Source organism: Paramisgurnus dabryanus, chromosome 5 (genome assembly GCF_030506205.2).
Source record: "Paramisgurnus dabryanus chromosome 5, PD_genome_1.1, whole genome shotgun sequence".
NCBI classification, from domain to species: Eukaryota; Metazoa; Chordata; class Actinopteri; order Cypriniformes; family Cobitidae; genus Paramisgurnus; species Paramisgurnus dabryanus.
The window spans coordinates 43,919,499-43,937,336 of NC_133341.1; the positions used below are offsets into that span (position 1 = coordinate 43,919,499).

General features: G+C 38.4%; 1 protein-coding gene and 1 long non-coding RNA gene across 2 annotated transcripts in view; one reads left to right on the forward strand and one right to left on the reverse strand.

Annotated features, from left to right (window-relative positions):
* The window catches only part of dnm1b (dynamin 1b), a 48,289-nt gene that overhangs the window by 15,994 nt on the left and 14,457 nt on the right, over positions 1-17,838 (forward strand). Inside the window, exons 7-16 of the mRNA XM_065284288.2 lie at positions 631-791; positions 1,139-1,281; positions 1,419-1,554; positions 2,242-2,309; positions 2,530-2,668; positions 2,778-2,864; positions 2,959-3,029; positions 5,887-5,938; positions 8,405-8,416; positions 9,937-10,050. Coding sequence (XP_065140360.1) covers positions 631-791; positions 1,139-1,281; positions 1,419-1,554; positions 2,242-2,309; positions 2,530-2,668; positions 2,778-2,864; positions 2,959-3,029; positions 5,887-5,938; positions 8,405-8,416; positions 9,937-10,050 — 983 coding nt within the window. The remainder of the gene's footprint in view (positions 1-630; positions 792-1,138; positions 1,282-1,418; positions 1,555-2,241; positions 2,310-2,529; positions 2,669-2,777; positions 2,865-2,958; positions 3,030-5,886; positions 5,939-8,404; positions 8,417-9,936; positions 10,051-17,838) is intronic.
* Positions 10,928-11,973, reverse strand: LOC135774300 (uncharacterized). Its single transcript, XR_010543672.1, has 2 exons — positions 11,631-11,973; positions 10,928-11,391 (listed from the first exon to the last, which is right to left on the reverse strand). It is a non-coding gene; the product is annotated as an uncharacterized lncRNA (long non-coding RNA).

Here is a 17,838-nt window from a genome sequence, read left to right on the forward strand (position 1 = left end):
AGAAGCATGCATGTTCCTGTTATACCACTGAACTGAGCATGCTCTAGCCAAAATGCAGAAACGAGCATGTTCCTGTCAAACTGCAGAACCAAGCGTGTTCCAGCCAAAATGCAGTAGCGAGCGTGTTTTAGTCAGGACGCAGAACCGAGTGTGTTCTAGCCCAAACGCTGAACAGAGCATGTTCTAACTGAAGCTCAGTACCGAACGCGTTCCAGCCGAAACTCAGAACCAAGCGTGTTCTAGCCGAAACAAAAAAATGAACATGTTCCAGCCAAAACACAGAACCGAGCATGTTCCTGTCAGACTGCAGAACCAAGTGTGTTCAAGCTGAAACGCAATAGAGAGTGTGTTCTAGTTGAGACGCAGAACCGAGCGTGTTCCATCCCAAATGCTGAACAGAGCATGTTATAGCCGAAGCTCAGAACCGAGCGTGTTCCAGCAGAAACGCAGAACCGAGCGTGTTCCAGCCGAAACAAAAAAAACACGAACGTGTTCCAGCTGAAATGCAGAACCAAGCATGTGTTTTGGCTAGAACATGCTCAGTTCTGTGTTTCGGTTGGAGTGTGCTCGGTTCTGTGCTGATTGCCTGTAACTGTGTCAAACTTACTGTCTGGCCAATGCTCTCTTTAGGTTACATCGGGGTGGTTAACCGCAGTCAGAAGGACATTGATGGCAAGAAGGACATCACTGCTGCTATGACGGCAGAGAGGAAGTTCTTCCTCACCCACCCAGCCTATCGACACCTGGCTGATCGCATGGGCACTCCATACCTGCAGAAGGTTCTCAATCAGGTACAATAGCACTTGGAACTTGTTAAAGCCACATCTGCTTTCATTTTATATTGTTATTTTGTGAAATGTTTTATGCTATGAGTTTCAGTGATTTGCTGCTGATAACCACTGTGAATATTTCAACCTCTTACTCAGTATGTGAACACATGTAAAAATATTTTTCGATTTTTGTTTGTTAGCAAACAGACAAATGAATCTTAATATGTCACAGATACATTGAGCCATATCAGACCATTAGCACTACTTGTCCCAAGTTATTAAACAACAATGCAGTACTAACACAGAACTGCCTGGGATAATCCCATGATAAATATTGGCCTGTAACAATGGTGTCCACTATCATCCAGCAACTGACTAACCACATCCGAGACACTCTACCCGGACTAAGGAACAAACTGCAGAGTCAGTTGCTGTCCATTGAGAAAGAAGTGGAAGAATACAAACACTTCCGCCCGGACGATCCATCTCGCAAAACCAAGGCTCTGCTACAGTAAGTCAAGACTGTTACACGTACTGGTATATCACCCATTGAAGCGTTCCCAACCCACGCACATACACACGCCGGTATTTCTGTGAAAATCTACGCCTGTGACTCACTGATAAACCTCAACGCTCTCTGGTTTAAAGGATGGTGCAGCAGTTTGCTGTGGATTTCGAAAAGTGCATCGAGGGTTCAGGAGATCAGGTGGACACAGTGGAGCTTTCGGGGGGCGCTAGGATCAATCGCATCTTCCATGAGCGCTTCCCCTTTGACCTGGTTAAGGTGATCTTCATTGCACAACACTGATGGGGCTTTTCTCTAAAAGAAAATGTGTTCTTGGAGCTCGAATGGTGGAGTGTGGCGCTAGTAGCAATGCTAGGCTCATGGGTTCTAGTTCCATGTCATGCATGGATTGATGTATACTCCAAATGTCTATAAATGCATAGGTATTAAAGGTGCTTTGTTTTACATTTTAAAGGATCTCTGGACAGAAATGCAATATAATATACATAACTATATTATCAGTGATGTATAAAGAACTTACAAAATGAACTGTATTGTTTTTATTACTTTAGAATGAGCCGTTTTTATCAACATAAACCTTACATGGAAGTCGCCCTTTTTGCACCACCATGTTTCTACAGTAGCCCTAACAGGACAAACTGCTCTATAGAGGGTGTTTCTTCAATAAATTGTCTCAGACGATGATGTTTTTGTCCTGTGGTGGCTGCTGTAGCTACCCTATTCGCCCCGAAGGGGAGTGGAGGGGGGAGCTGTGGACTGAGCCGTTGGTTGCAATTCACAATCTCACCACTAGATGCTGCTAAAAATCTACACAGTGCACCTTTAAAAAATGTATTTACAATCAAGTACAGCGTCTTAGTTCTTATTCTTTTATTACAATAAATCAAGCAGATTTGCTTATGAATAAAGTATGAAAAGTATGAATAAAATTTTCTCAATGTCTAGATGGAGTTCGATGAGAAAGAGTTGCGTAAGGAGATTAGTTACGCCATCAAAAACATCCATGGTATCAGGTGTGTATGTTTCCTTCACAAAACCAGTGACTTACTCATCTCTGAGATCAAAATCGCTTTGAAGTCAATGTGAATAACTGCTCTATACCTGTACAGTAGTGCATCATAGGAACATTTCAGAAAATACCAACAGCAGCAACACATTTATAAGCACTACAAAATATCCATCTCTGAATCTGCTGTTCTGTTTTGTTTTGTTCCTCACTGTTATGTATGTTAGGACTGGTCTATTCACACCGGACATGGCTTTCGAGACCATCGTAAAGCGGCAAATTGGCAAAATCAAAGAGCCTTGTCAGAAGTGCGTGGACCTGGTCATCACCGAGCTGGTTAATACGGTCAGGCAGTGCACCAGGAAGGTAAGCGCTGTATCCTTTAGCTAATAATCCCCATTCGCCGGGGTAATAAGATTTGCTATAGTTAAATCCTGCTTATTGTGTAGTTTATCCAGTGTGTTTTGTGTGACAGCTGGCTCAGTACCCCATGCTTAGAGAGGAAATGGAGAGGATTGTCACCCAGCACATCCGCGATCGAGAGAGCCGAACTAAAGATCAGGTACGGCCAGACCACCAAATGCGGGCCAATGTGTTACACATAAAAACATATTTCGAATTGTAAAATGGTTAAATATGTTTTTTTTTCTTTTAAGGTCATGTTGCTAATTGACATCGAGTTGGCATACGTTAACACCAATCATGAGGATTTCATCGGCTTTGCAAAGTAAAAACCGTCACTTTATGCCATTTACTACTTTATTTTTTGTGTACTTTTAGACGAAATGATAGACCATTGTTAGCAGTGCAAATGTTATTTGTTCAATTGAGTGGCATCAATTCACCTTAAGGCAAAGCATGGCAGACATGACAGTCTCAAATTTATTCTGAGAGTCAGAATTAATTCAGGTGAGCCTAAAGGGGGTCGCACACCGGATGCGCAGCTCAGAGACGCGTCTAGGTCAACTCGGAGGTATCGTACACCGGAAGTGTAGATTAAATAGCACGAGCTTAGTCAGAAGTAGCGTCTACTTCAAAATGCTAAATATACATTAGCAGCCAATGTTAATTGTTAATGATCTGGGACAAATATGATGTTATTTAATGTTTAATTTAACTATGAATGGCGCTCTGTGGCGCTACAGGGATTTGAGCAACTTCCTGAAGGGGGTCGCACACCGCGCAGCGCCATTCTAAAAAAATCTAACACATTGTGTTCTATGAGTATACGCACGCCGGCACCGACAGGTGGCGCTAAGCTACGCGTCCGGTGTGCGACCCCCTTAAGGATGCAAATTTAGATTCATGTTAGATTAGGATTACATAAACTTGGACCTCCAGGGCCCTATCTTGCACCCAGCGCTATTGACTTTGTCAGTGACGCATGTATCATTCGTATTTTGCGCCGGCGCACAGCGGGGTTTTTCCCTCCACAGATGCACGTCAGCAAACTAGGGAATGAACTTGCGCTCCCTGGGCGGTTCAGCGCAAAAAGGAGGCGTGTTGCGGCGCAAACCATCTCTTATGCTATTTTGCAGTTTCAAAAAACAATTGCGCTACTAACCAAAAAAAAACTAGTCTAAAGTCAGTGGCGCGTTGCGCGTGGTTCATTATGCTATTTTAAGGGCGCATGCTTGACCATAATGTATAGCGTGCACAACGCGCATACACTTTGCTTATCTAATCTACACAGATGCAACAGTTATTTTTGCAAATCATAAATTGTTACACTTAAAAATATTAATACACGAGATAAGGGGAATCATAGTGGTGAGCATTGTGGTGATAGTTTTTATTTATTCTCATGCAAATAACGATTAAAATATTTTCATAACTTTGTTGTGTGGCTGTATTACGTTTATTTTATGTAAATAATAGTTAAAATGTTTTCATAAGAAACCTTAATGTATATGAACTTGATTTGTAAGAGTACTTTGGGGTTGGACCTTGCTTGCGTTTCTTGGGTCCGATTTCAAAGCCCCCAAACCCTTTCAGCGGTGAGGGTGGACGCAGCGATGTCCTCTGCTGGCGTCAAGTCCTGAGGCAGATCCACCTCCCGTTACACGGCGTGCCCGATTTATGCTGGCAAGCGTGGGATTCCCCCGTACAAGGACGTCGGTCTCCTCGGCTGTGAACCGCTCCTGGCGTGCGCCTGGTAAATCTGTCATAATAATAGCAACCCGCCATGGAACTTGCGCCCTTGCGTTTAAAGGGAATGTTGGCTAGCGTTCTGATTGGTTTATTTGACGTTACGCCCAAACCACACCTATGAATAATGAACCTACTTCAGACCAACCCCTTATTGATTTGCGCCCGGCGCAAGAGTTATTTCTCACGCCGGGAAAATAGCAACAGCGCCCAAGATCCGCCCACAAACTCACTTGCGCGTTGCGCTTCGCACTTGCGTTTCAGATCGTTAAAATAGAGCCCCCAGTTGTTTATCATAGACTTGCGGCTTTATTCATAAGACGTGTGCGATGTTTTATTTGATTTTCCTATGAATTAGAGTTTTTTTCAGCCTTTACGAATCTCGTTTTTTATCTCTTGGGAAACGGGATGAAATCCATAAATTTAGGATCAAATCTAACAATCTCATCTTAAAAGATCAGGATAAATTCAAAGGCTAGTTAGTGTTGATCTATAAGGCATATCATGACAATTTTAAATAAATAAATTCAGTGACAACAATGAAGATTAACCATTTCATTAAAGAAAAACAAAACAAAATTACATTTAAATTTTCATGGTGATAATCAAATCAAAGTTTTTTTTATTTATAGAGCACTTTTTAAAAACAACAGGTGTTCAGATACAATATAAAATAATATAAAAATAAAAAGTAAATAAAATACAAAATATAGAAAGTGCTCTACATACAATATAAAATAAAATATAGAACTCAAAAAGCATAAAAAACACAGTAAAAATGCAGTAAATACAGTAATTATCCGTAACAGACACTTAAAAAACAAGTAGCTCTCATATGCCGTACTGTACAAATATATTTTAAATGTGATTTAATATTATGCAAGACTGCCAAATGTTAAAATTAAAAATTAAAAGACAAATGTGGAAAAGAAACTCCAAATACAAAACAAAACATTTTATTAATGTGAATGCAATAATAGGGACACAATTTAAATTAAATAAAACCTATTTAGCTTTTTATTTTCAAAGTTAACTTGTATGCAAATTTAATGTTAATCAGTGGGTGTGGTTTACTTGCTCATGTAATGTAGAGTGTCTGAGGCAGTGTTGCCAGCTTGGCGACTTTGTTGCTATTTAATGACATTTTTAGACCCCTTTAGCAATTTTTTTTCCCACAAAAATGCATTTAGCGACAAATCTACCATTCTAGCTTCACATCTGCACAAATTCTGTGTAGTTTACCGCCCAACAAGTGCAAGGTGTGTGGACATTTTACTAGCCAAACTCAGGAGACCTGTTGTTAGCAGGAGTGTTTGTATGTTTTAGGTTTTAAACTTGATGCTAATGACCTTGTGACTATTATTTGTCACATTAAGTTACAGTCCATTTCTCTGCTGTCTAACTGTACTTTATGGACATTTGGTGTTTTTTTGCAGTGCCCAGCAGAGAAGCAGTCAGATGAATAAGAAGAAAGCTGCTGGCAATCAGGTAAACACAAACCAGAATCAACAGATGCTACAGGTGCATCTGTCACACAAACCTGGCAGATGTTTGCTGCCTCACTTCAACATTAATACATGCAGCAACATCAGTATGATACTTTATCACTCATTATCTGCACCCTTATGAAACATTATTACTGGCGTAAAAGTGGCTTATGGTTCATAAATAGGTGTGTCCATCAATACATATTTAGGTTTTCTGTTGTGCAAATCTCTGCCATCTAAAATTTTAAATCACTTTACATTCAAGGAAAAAACAAGACATTTTTAAAACAAAATTGTATCCTATTATGGTGAGAAAATCATCTAAGCCCCACCCCTTAGTTGCTGACACTGTTAAAGGAGCTTAATGTAGGTTTTTAATTGTAATTAATAAACTATACATTTTTGTGGATATTCATGAAGCAAGCTAAGTTCATCTGTGTTTCTGAAAATAATTTACCAAATAGTGTATTTCAACAGCTCGGTTGCCAGTTATCACAGTTGCTTAAAGGAGACTGGAGTGGCCCATAAATGTGACTTCCAGTAGACGCAACTTCTGAAATAAGCTGCAGATTGAGTTATAAAAATCTTGCAGACAACAAAAAATATTGCAAACGTAAAAATTAGCAGATAAACGTATGCTTTTCATCTAAGTTTGGCTCCTGTATGTGTCTAGCAACCAGAGAGGGGGGCATGGGAAAAACCATCTCCAATATTTTTAATTTAGACTGCCGTAACAAGTTCAACCAATATATGTAGCTCCTTTAAGCTATATCTTATATAGCTTCCATTGCCACTTAAAAGAGAAGTAATTGAATTACTGAATTATTAATGGACGTCTAGAGTAGCTGTGCATTTATATCAGATAATCTTATCTATTTGCTGAAAACGTCTCTAGTAGAAGGCCACATCTCACACATAATGGAAAGAAATTTGTGATGGAGAGATTTGTTTATTATGTGACCCTGGATCACAATACCAGTCATAAGTAGCATTGTAGCAATAGCCAGCAATACATTGTATGGATTTTTTTATCATGAGGAAATTAAAGGTGACATTTCACAAGATTTTTTGTAAGATGTCAAATAAATCTTTGGTGTCCCCAGATTACTTATGTGAAGTTTTAGCTCAAAATACCATATAGATAATTTTATTATAACATGTTTTAATTGTCACTTTGTAGGTGTGAGGAAAAATTTGCCGTTTGGTTGTGTCCTTAAATGCAAATGAGCTGATCTCTGCACTAAATGCCAGTGCCATGGTTGGATAGTGGATATTAAGGGGCGGAATTACCCCTTCTGACATCACAAGGGGAGCCAATGACCTATTTATCACATGCTTGCAGAGAATAGTTAACTAAAACTATGTTACTGGGTTGTTCTTTTACACATTTTCTAGGTTGATAGAAGCACTTAAACATAGAAAAAGTCAGATTTTCATGATATGTCCCCTTTAACTCTTTCACCGCCAGCGTTTTAAAAAAAAGTTGCCAGTGCCAGCGTTTTTCAAATGAAAGAACAGACCCTCTGCTTTCAAAAAAAAAAAAAAAACGTTTCATCCTACCTTCAGTCGTTCTTTTGTAATCATCTTTTGAATATGGGTAGGTTTCTGCAAAAACACCACATTTTGAGCAAAAAGCAGAGATAATTCCATTTTTGTGACGGACTTTTCATTCAGAACGATCTTTAAAACAGACACGGACATGCAGCCGCTTGCCATAGGGCAATACTTCCGGGTTTAAAAAGTTGCGGAAGGGCTCCACCTGGTGGATAATAGCGGTATTGCGGAAAGACGGAAAATCTCGTCATTGGCGGGGAAGCGTTTTCTCTTAATTGACGAGATACCTCGTCAATGGCGGTGAAAGAGTTAAGGAAGAACATTTTCTGGAAGGCATTAAACTTTGGTGAAAATCATAAAAAACGCTGGCGCTGGCTGGCAACTTTTTTTTTTAAACGCTGGCAGTGAAAGAGTTAAGTAAATATCATGTTCCATGAACATATTTTGTAATTTTTTTACCATAAATATATAAAAAATGTAATTCTTATTAATAATATGTGTTGATAAGGACTTATATTAATATAATATTTAGACTTTTTGCACCTTTAGATTACAGAAACTTGGCCAAATATTGTTCTATCCTAACAAACCATACATCAATGGAAAGCTTATTTATTATATAACTGACCCTTATGACTGGTTTTGTGGTCCAGGGTACACATATTATTTTTCTACATCTGTTTAATTGCAATGTACTTGAACGATCTGACAGGCCTTACTTTTACCTACAACCGGAGTGTGAATAAGTGGCATACCGGGTGTGAATGATCTCATACACTTGTTAATTTCTATTTCAGTACTATCTTTCTTCTATATTTTGTTCATGTTTTCACTGATACCTTTTTCCAGTTTATAATAACCTATTCTAAACTCTTCTTTACTTCACTACTGTTGCTATGCCAACCTACCTCAGGATGAGATAATGGTAAGTGTGTATAGTGCAGTATCTGTCGTGTGTGTGCGTATATGTGTGTGTGTGTGTGTTTATGCACTCTAGCCTTTCCCTACACTATAACACGTATTTAAATAATAGCATTGAATGATAATTATTATTATTATGGGTGCACTGTGATGTGTTTTAAAAAACAATCACAAATAGCTTGTAATGATTATTATTTAAATCACCTTCTGTATAAAAACGTGCATTCGGGAGAAATAACGTTTTTATCCCTAACCCATATCCCTCTATAGAGGTAGAGCATTGTGCTAGCAGCGCAAAGGTCATGGGTTTTATACACAAACTGTGCCTTGCATAAACATAAACAACTTCTCAATAATAAATAAATAAATAGGGGAGAGCGGGGCACAACCTAACGCTTTTTGGTTTTGGCTCAATCATTTAAAAAATATTTGAGTTTGATTAATTATATTTTTACAAAGCAACACACACATCTCTGCTACAAATGAACATTTGAAGTTTGTTTCTAGTACTTACTGTACCATTCTTGGACAATTACACCAAATGTGACAGAAGTGCAAATGTTACAACTTACCCCACAGGTGGGGTTCATTGTAACAGGCAGGGGGTTAGTTAACAGGCAACTATGTCAATACTATTTTGTCTATATACTTGAAGTGGATATTGTTTATATATCTGTCTATAATAGACAGGTATCCACACTGTATTCATTCATCCAGCCCTTTTCTAACAATAGTTCAATTATAAATGGATACAAATGTCTAAATATGTGAGAAAAAGCAACACAATTATGACAAAAAAATGTTTTGACCCAGTCTGTAATAATCACACTACAGTTTCAAAATCAAATTCTGAGATAATGAGCATCAAAGTCTGATTTTAGGAATTCATTTCATTATGATTTCAATCTTTGACGGGATCTTATTCAATCAATATTAAAGATATGAACAAAAATAAATTTGACACACGATTTTTGATAAGACAGGCACATTTATTTTGTTGGCACCCAGCAATCATTCATGTGTAGCCTATTTAAAACAACAGCAAGAATTACGCTAATGTTAGCGGTTTTCTTATCGTAAGTGCTGAGGGGTTTGTTGTAACACAGCGCTACAATTAACCCCGCTGGGTCAAAATATTTTCAAGCCCACCAAAAAAGTTGCTAAGAGCTGCAGACATATTTCAAAACGATGCTATGTTTCAGTCAACAAGACACTGATTAATATGACATAGCATTGGATTTGATATCTTAAACACCCAACTTAGAAATGAAAAAAACATATGATGAAAAAATTTACTTACATGTCACCAAAACACTCGTTCATCAGTAACTCTATTGAAAAACATTATACATTTCCAATAATTTGCGGGAGATCATCTTTTGGCAGCGTGAACAAAATACCGTAAAATCAAAAAGCTTAACCTTGTGCAACAATGTAAACAGTCCGTGTTACAACTAACCCCGCGCACCGCTACTTGATAAACATCCATCACACGTCTCTAATGTCTTTCGTTTCTTAATCCAGGTGATCAGGAAGGGCTGGCTGACCATCAATAACATCGGTATCATGAAAGGAGGAGCGAAGGAATATTGGTTTGTCCTGACCGCTGAGAATCTGTCCTGGTACAAAGACGATGAGGTGAGGCTTAAACCTTTTTTGCATGTTGTCTACACAATGCTTTTTAACTCACTGTGTAGATCATTGCATTACCAGCGCTAAATTTCATAGGTTCGAACCAGGGAACACACATGATGCTGAAAAATGTCTACCTTGTAAGTCGCTTTGGATAAATGTTTGTAAATTGAGGTTCACCCTGGAGCAACCACATTCCTTTTCAAGTATTCATCAGTTAAATTTAGTACATTTAAAGAATCAAAGCATCTTTTCATACCGGTAAGCCATGGTTTAAACGCACCGCTTTGGTCTGAATAGGATGGATGAGGTCATGCATTACAAATGAGCGTTGCACTTCTGTTTCTCATTTCAGTAATGGCCAGGCATTTCGCCCGTCTCGATGGTCTGATCAAGCACAGGTGTTAGCGTACCGCCGTGACCCCCACTGTCAGTCCAGAGTCTGAAGGCATGAGGAGATGCAGACCCGGGACTGGTGGGAGGGCCGCTTTGGGGGTTGGGGTGGTGGTGGCATATGGTTTTCATTACCATACATACCAGATTGTGGTCCAACACTTCCCAAAAGCTTGAATTGTAGTTAGTTTAGGCATGCAGAGAAAGCCCCCTTAAAACAAAAGAGCCCGTGGTCCGAAAGGACTTCTTTTGCATGTAATTGCTTTTCATTTAATCTCTTTTTTTTAAACCACAGCTATGTTCTGCCTATGCCAAAAAAAGTTCCTCGTGGTCCAAGTAGATGAAATAAGAGTCAGACAAAGACAATTATACTCGGGGAAATGGCTTCCTTTATTTTCCATCGTATAAACATCATAACCAATCACATCATTTTCAGTGCCCCTTTTTCTTTCTTTCTTTCGTTAAGGTTATTTCTATATAAAAAAAAATGATAGTTTTTACTAACACAAACCCTACACCCTAAAAATTATATATAATTTTATCTGTCTTAAATCTTTTTCTTTTCCAAATAAAGAAGGGTGAATCTATCCCAAAACTACAGCTACCCCCACACATTACTTATCAGATGACGGCATGCACATTTCCATGAGGCTGTTTCATTGATGAAAAGATCAAGACGATGCGTGTGAACCCGACGCAGCCTAACCAATGTGCAGACTACTGTACAATCTCTACGCCCTGAACAGGTAGTCTGAACACTGGGAAAGCGGGGTGGGAATGATGGTTCACATGGAGACAGTATGAGATGAAATCCAACAGCGATGAGGAATGAATTACAATGCAGGCACATACACAAAATACATGTACCAACTTAAAAGAGTAGTTAATGGATATAAATGTTTATGGAAATCCCTAATAGATGCTTACAGTATGTCATTGTTTGATGGTATCATCCTGGAAAAGAAAGAGTTAAAGTTTTTTTTATTATGCATATTACAAAAAGTGGAAAATCACAGTTTGATTATTAATATTAATGAAATTTTAAGCTATCCTCTGAAATCTTTTATTCTAAAGCTCAGCTTTCTTAAGTGGCATCGCATCTTTGGTCCCTTCTTTAACTTTTAACTTTCCGATCCGTTTCTACCATATGTGAATAATAAGTACTTCAAAAGGAACAAATAAATAAATAATACCTCAAAGTTCAAGCAACCGTGCCAATCAGATTTGGCAATCGGCGATCAGATGTTCAGATTGTCCTCCATCCGTGGGTTTCTTCTCCACTGTCTTCGTATGGCTGGACGTCCGAGTGAGTGAGATGCCAGAGATCTGTGGGCGAGTGGGGGAGGAGGCGGAGAGGTGGGTCCTTTAAAACCACCGAGTGTTTGAAGGTGGTAGGAGTCAAAGAATGTGGGTGGTAAGGAGCGTTGGATTTTTTGGCCTGGACAACTCATAAATCCCTCTTAAAGTCTTAGGAACACAAACGTCTCCAAAATGCGGTGTTTCGAATTGTGTCCCAAAGCTGATCGAGATGTAACGCGCGTAAGATTTAGGAATTTGTGAAACGACGTGGCAGACTTTCCCATGTTAGAGCTGAAAAAACAGATGGGGCGAAGGAGGTGGAGCTTTTATTTTCCTTTTCGGTCTGGCTTTGGTTTATGTTACTTGTTAAACAGGAAGTGAAAGGTCGGAGGTCAGAAAGGAGCGAGACGGGGAAAGCTGGTAGTGATGAAAACCTGTCAGACTCAACGTTTGCTTTTTGATGTATTTGTGATGCATTTGTGCGCGTGTGCCGTTTCTTGGCACGGAGAGGGAATTGTAATATCTCCAGATGTGCAGTCCTGTGGTCTGTACTTCTCTTAATGTTGCTTTTTCCTCTGAAGCTAACTTCCTCTCCACATACTGGATAAAGGGTTCTTTATATTGGCTTACACCCCCCCAAATATCACCCACACCTCACACACACACACACACACACACATATACTTTAAAGTAAGTGTCACATTAGGACTAAACTTACCACCACATAATGCAATACAGGAGGGTTCTTGTGACATGTAGATGACCTAACCAGTGGACATAAATCATCTTTACAGCGTTTGATCTGTCCCTGGGGTCGAGGGTTCCTCTTACATTGCTTAATGTGGACATTCATCTCTGAAACAAAGAGAGTTAGGTTGAAAATATATTTTGGGTTTGTGTTTCTAGTGAAAGAAATCATTAAAGTTCTTGCTTGGTGGCTCTCTACAGATGGTTCTCTTGGATAGACAAAATAAGTTTTCAAAAAAGTCGCCCTCCAGATTGTTTTATCTATTGTGGTGGCCCTTGCTCACAAAAAGGTTGGAGACCCCTGCTCTATAATATGTGGTATTTACAGAGGAAAAAGATGAAAGCTGTACATGGTCATTATCTTGGACTCAAGTTCAAGCTAAAGATAGAGGGCTCTATCTTACACCCGGCGCAATGCAGCGAAATGCGTGATGCAAGCGTCTTTTGCTAGTTTCCACCCTGCGCAATGATTATTTTCACGTTAAGCGCCACGTTGTTTAAATAGCAAATGCATTTGCGCCCATGGGCGTTCTGGTCTGAAAACGAGGTGTGTTCAGGCGCATTGTTGGCGCGTTGCTATTTTGAGGCAACTAAAATAGACTACGCCATTGACCAACAAAAACTTGGTCTAGAGTCTAAAGTCAATGGCGCAATATTGTTTTTTGTTATTTAAAGAGCGCATTAGTAATATGCGTCTATAAACGGGACGACAACGAGGGTTTGCTTATCACACACATGAATGCGCAGCAGCACAAAAACGCTTTTAAATATGAAAGATGAAAGGATTGAATGTAAAAGATTATTATTGAGTCTCTTGGACATAAATGAGGACCTATTATAAGACGTTAGAAGTTGTGAAGAGCTGCTTCTCCTGTAGCCTGGTAAGTAAATAAATGCTTTGCTTTAAACAAATGCATCTGTTTTTAAATGTTTTTTTTTTTTAATGCTATCCCACTGATTTATTGTATATGATGACTCTGTACCTGTGGATATGGTGAGATGAGAAACATTTTTAAGTAATGCTTAAAAAAACTCAAGACGCCGTCCAAGTGCTGAAACGTGCGGAGAGCCGTTTGTAAATTCTTTATCTCCTGTTTGTTACAAATAAAGTCTTTTTAGAGTACAAACCCTTTCTTACATACTTGTAAATATTTTTTTGATGATATTGGATAGCCATACATGTAAAGCAATTAAAAGCCTGCTTTTTTACTTCCATGACTAAAAGAAAACGGGTTTAAAAGGTTTTAATAAAAAAATAGCAATAGTGAAAAACAACACAATTATTTAACATTAATCTTAAACTGGGGATCTTCTTCCTCCGCTTAGTTTTTCAGTTTACAAAGTCCATCATCTAAATAGGGATTAGACATAGCGCCAGTGCAACTGGCTTTTAAAGGGGATGAGAGCTGAGACTCTCATTGGTTTATTGCACGTAACGCCCAAAATACTCCCATTACTCATTAAAAAATAGGACCAACCCTTTTCAACCATGCGCTCGGCGCAAAAACCATTTTTCCCGTCGTTAAATTAGCAAAAGTGGATTCTGACACGCTCATTTAGACGTTGCGCCATGCGCTTTAGACAATGCACTTAGATCGTTAAAATAGGGCCTAGAGTTTGCATATGTATTTATATCTACAAATAGAATTAGCAAGGAATTAAGTATGCTACAGCTTCATGACGCTATTCACTTTGATTTGAAATATCTGTGATACCGTAATACAAATACAAAATGTTTGCTCTGTGCCGCAGTCATTTTTGCCAAAAATGTCTAATGATTTTTCACTTAAAAAAGCAAAAGGCGAGTTAAGTTTTATACTGTGTAGACACAGGCGTCTGTCTCTGTGTGTGATTCAACATTTTTGTTTTCCCAGACTTGGGAGTCACTCTAAAGTCTGTTATTACTGGATATCATGCAGTGTACTGTAGGAAAATGATCAGAAATGACAGGATAAAATATTGAAGGAAAGAATTTGAAAGCCAGACAATTTTTTATTTTAAGTTTTTGGCTTTTGCAACTCTCACTTGAAAGAAGACTGGAAATCAGAGATGGGAATGAACAAGAATATGATGATATTAATTCATTAGCACCGTAACTTAAAGGGATAGTTCACCCAAAAATCTAAATTCTGTTCTTATCCTCATGTTGTTCTAAATCTGTATGCACTTTTCTGATGAACACAAAAAATATATTTTGATAAATGATGGTAAGCACACACCTGATTGTAACCAATGACTTCCATAGTAGGAAAACAAATATGATGAAATTCAATGGGTTCCATCAACTTACCATCATTTATTAAATATCTTCTTCATCATTTATCACAATACATGCATAATATTTGTTTTCCTACTATGGAAGTCAATGGTTACAATGAGTTGTGTGCTTACCATCATTTATCAAAATATCTTCTTTTGTGTTCATCAGAAAAAAAATTCATACAGTTTTAGAACAACATGAGGATGAGAAAATGATGACAGAATTTATATTTTTGGGTGAACTATCCCTTTAATATGTACAGTACATTAGACCACAGTCCACAGCATAATACGGTAGCATGGCGGCAGGATATTTATAAAAGGCTGTGATTTTATTAAACTGTTTATAAACTTTTGTTCCCGGCGGTGCATCCTTACAGTTCATTTTGACATTAGAGGTGATATATTTAAATTTAGATGAAGATAATAGCTAAAGTTTAATATCTTAAACAATCCTCTCATACACCCATGAGATTTTTGCTAAAAATATGTTCCTTGCATCATTTTTTCATTTAAAAATTCAGTTTACCGACCACTAAACTGTATATTTGACCAACGTCTCTGGGACTCAGTTTTATGTCTTGTGTAGTACTGTGCGGTCTGTTTATTCTCCAATTATGAAATTATTTCAAGTTTAATCTATATATAATGTCTAGCTATAGGATGACGTCTTTTTGCAGGCCAACCTGGAAGTTAGCGGGACATTGGTTCCCATTTTTTTCAAAGACTTTTGAATTATTGCAAAAAAAGCTCTGTGTTTAATAAAAGTTTGTGACACTTACACATTTTGTAGATAATCTTCAGAGATAAACACAACTTTTATGAGTTTTGAAGTCTAAATGCTTTTACTAGAAATCAAAAGTGAACCTTGTGATTATTCGACATCAATATCATCACCACCAAGCTTCTGACAGCTGTTTAAAACTTTAAAAAAATGTAAACATTAAATAAGAAGAATCCATGAAAATGTGCAATTATGTACTTGCATTTATTTATATTAATTAAATAGATTATGTAATGCAATTATATACATTGTTTATATAGATTACATTTATGTTCATTGATTATGTACCAGTGTTTTCTGGACTTTTTCTGGACTCAGACTTGACACTTGATCTCTGGTCTTAACTCAGAATCAAGTTGGACTTAACTACAACACTGTTATTTACATTATTTAATGCAATTACACTCACCTAAAGGATTATTAGGAACACCTGTTCAATTTCTCATTAATGCAATTATCTAATCAACCAATCACATGGCAGTTGCTTCAATGCATTTAGGGGTGTGGTCCTGGTCAAGACAATCTTCTGAACTCCAAACTGAATGTCCAAATGGGAAAGAAAGGTGATTTAAGCAATTTTGAGTGTGGCATGGTTGTTGGTGCCAGACGGGCGGGTCTGAGTATTTCACAATCTGCTCATTTACTGGGATTTTCACGCACAACCATTTCTAGGGTTTACAAAGAATGGGGTGAAAAGGGAAAAACATCCAGTATGCGGCAGTCCTGTGGTGAAAATGTCTTGTTGATGCTAGAGGTCAGAGGAGAATGGGCCGACTGATTCAAGCTGATATAGAAGAGCAACTTTGACTGAAATAACCACTCGTTACAACCGAGGTATGCAGCAAAGCATTTGTGAAGCCACAACACGCACAACCTTGAGGTGGATGAGCTACAGCAGCAGAAGACCCCACCGGATACCACTCCAGGTATCACTACAAATAGGAAAAAGAGGCTTCAATTTTCACAAGCTCACCAAAATTGGACAGTTGAAGACTGGAAAAATGTTGCCTGGTCTGATGAGTCTCGATTTCTGTTGAGACATTCAGATGGTAGAGTCAGAATTTGGCGTAAACAGAATGAGAACATGGATCCATAATGCCTTGTTACCACTGTGCAGGCTGCTGGTGGTGGTGTAATGGTGTGGGGGATGTTTTCTTGGCACACTTTAGGCCCGTTAGTGCCAATTGGGCATCGTTTAAATGCCACAGCCTACCTGTGCATTGTTTCTGACCATGTCCATCCCTTTATGACCACCTTGTACCCATCCTCTGATGGCTACTTCCAGCAGGATAATGCACCATGTCACAAAGCTCGAATCATTTCAAATTGGTTTCTTGAACATGACAATGAGTTCACTGTACTAAAATGGCCCCTACAGTCACCAGATCTCAACCCAATAGAGCATCTTTGGGATGTGGTGGAATGGGAGCTTTGTGCGCTGGATGTGCATCCCACAAATCTCCATCAACTGCAAGGTGCTGTCCTATCAATATGGGCCAACATTTCTAAAGAATGCTGTCAGCACCTTGTTGAATCGATGCCATGTAGAATAAAGGCAGTTCTGAAGGCGAAAGGGGGTCAAACACAGTATTAGTATGGTGTTCCTAATAATCCTTTAGGTGAGTTTATGTACATTAATGATGTAAATTATACAATGCTGTTATGTACATGAAGTACAGTCAGTGTTTTAGTCAACATGTATACATCAGAGCGGAGCGGAACAGAGAATTTTGCATTGAAATTCGTCGCTCGGGTTGTATGTAAGTGGGGTTACTCTTCTTATGTGTGCATGAATCACATTGTGCGAGCGTTTTAATCTTCACTGCCTCTTCTCCTCCTACTCACTGCGTCCTGTCATCTCTCCTACTGGTGCTTTTATATCCTGCAGACTTTTAAAGAGTATAAGCATCAATTATATTTTTAAATGATCCTTTATTAACCCCCCTAAGGTGTCCGAGTACAGATTGTTATACAGCCGAGTTCATTTCATTAATTTCCACTCTTTTGTCGTCTTCGGCTCCATATGATGCTGATTAAGAGTGTGAGTCATAAAGTGAGAGTCTGTGCGTGTCGCCGCAGGCTGCCAGTGTGGAATCAATCAATACTCGGCACCACAAGAACCTTTTAACCCTTCTAGCACCATCTAATCTGCCGAAATTTGACCTTTGCTTATATACACAAATAGACAAAAGTTGGTATTGCTTTACAATAAGGTTGAATTTTTTAAGATTACTAAATGCATTAGCTAACATGAACTAACAATATAGTCTTTTTTAGCATGTATTAGTCTTTGTTAATGACAATACAGTTAT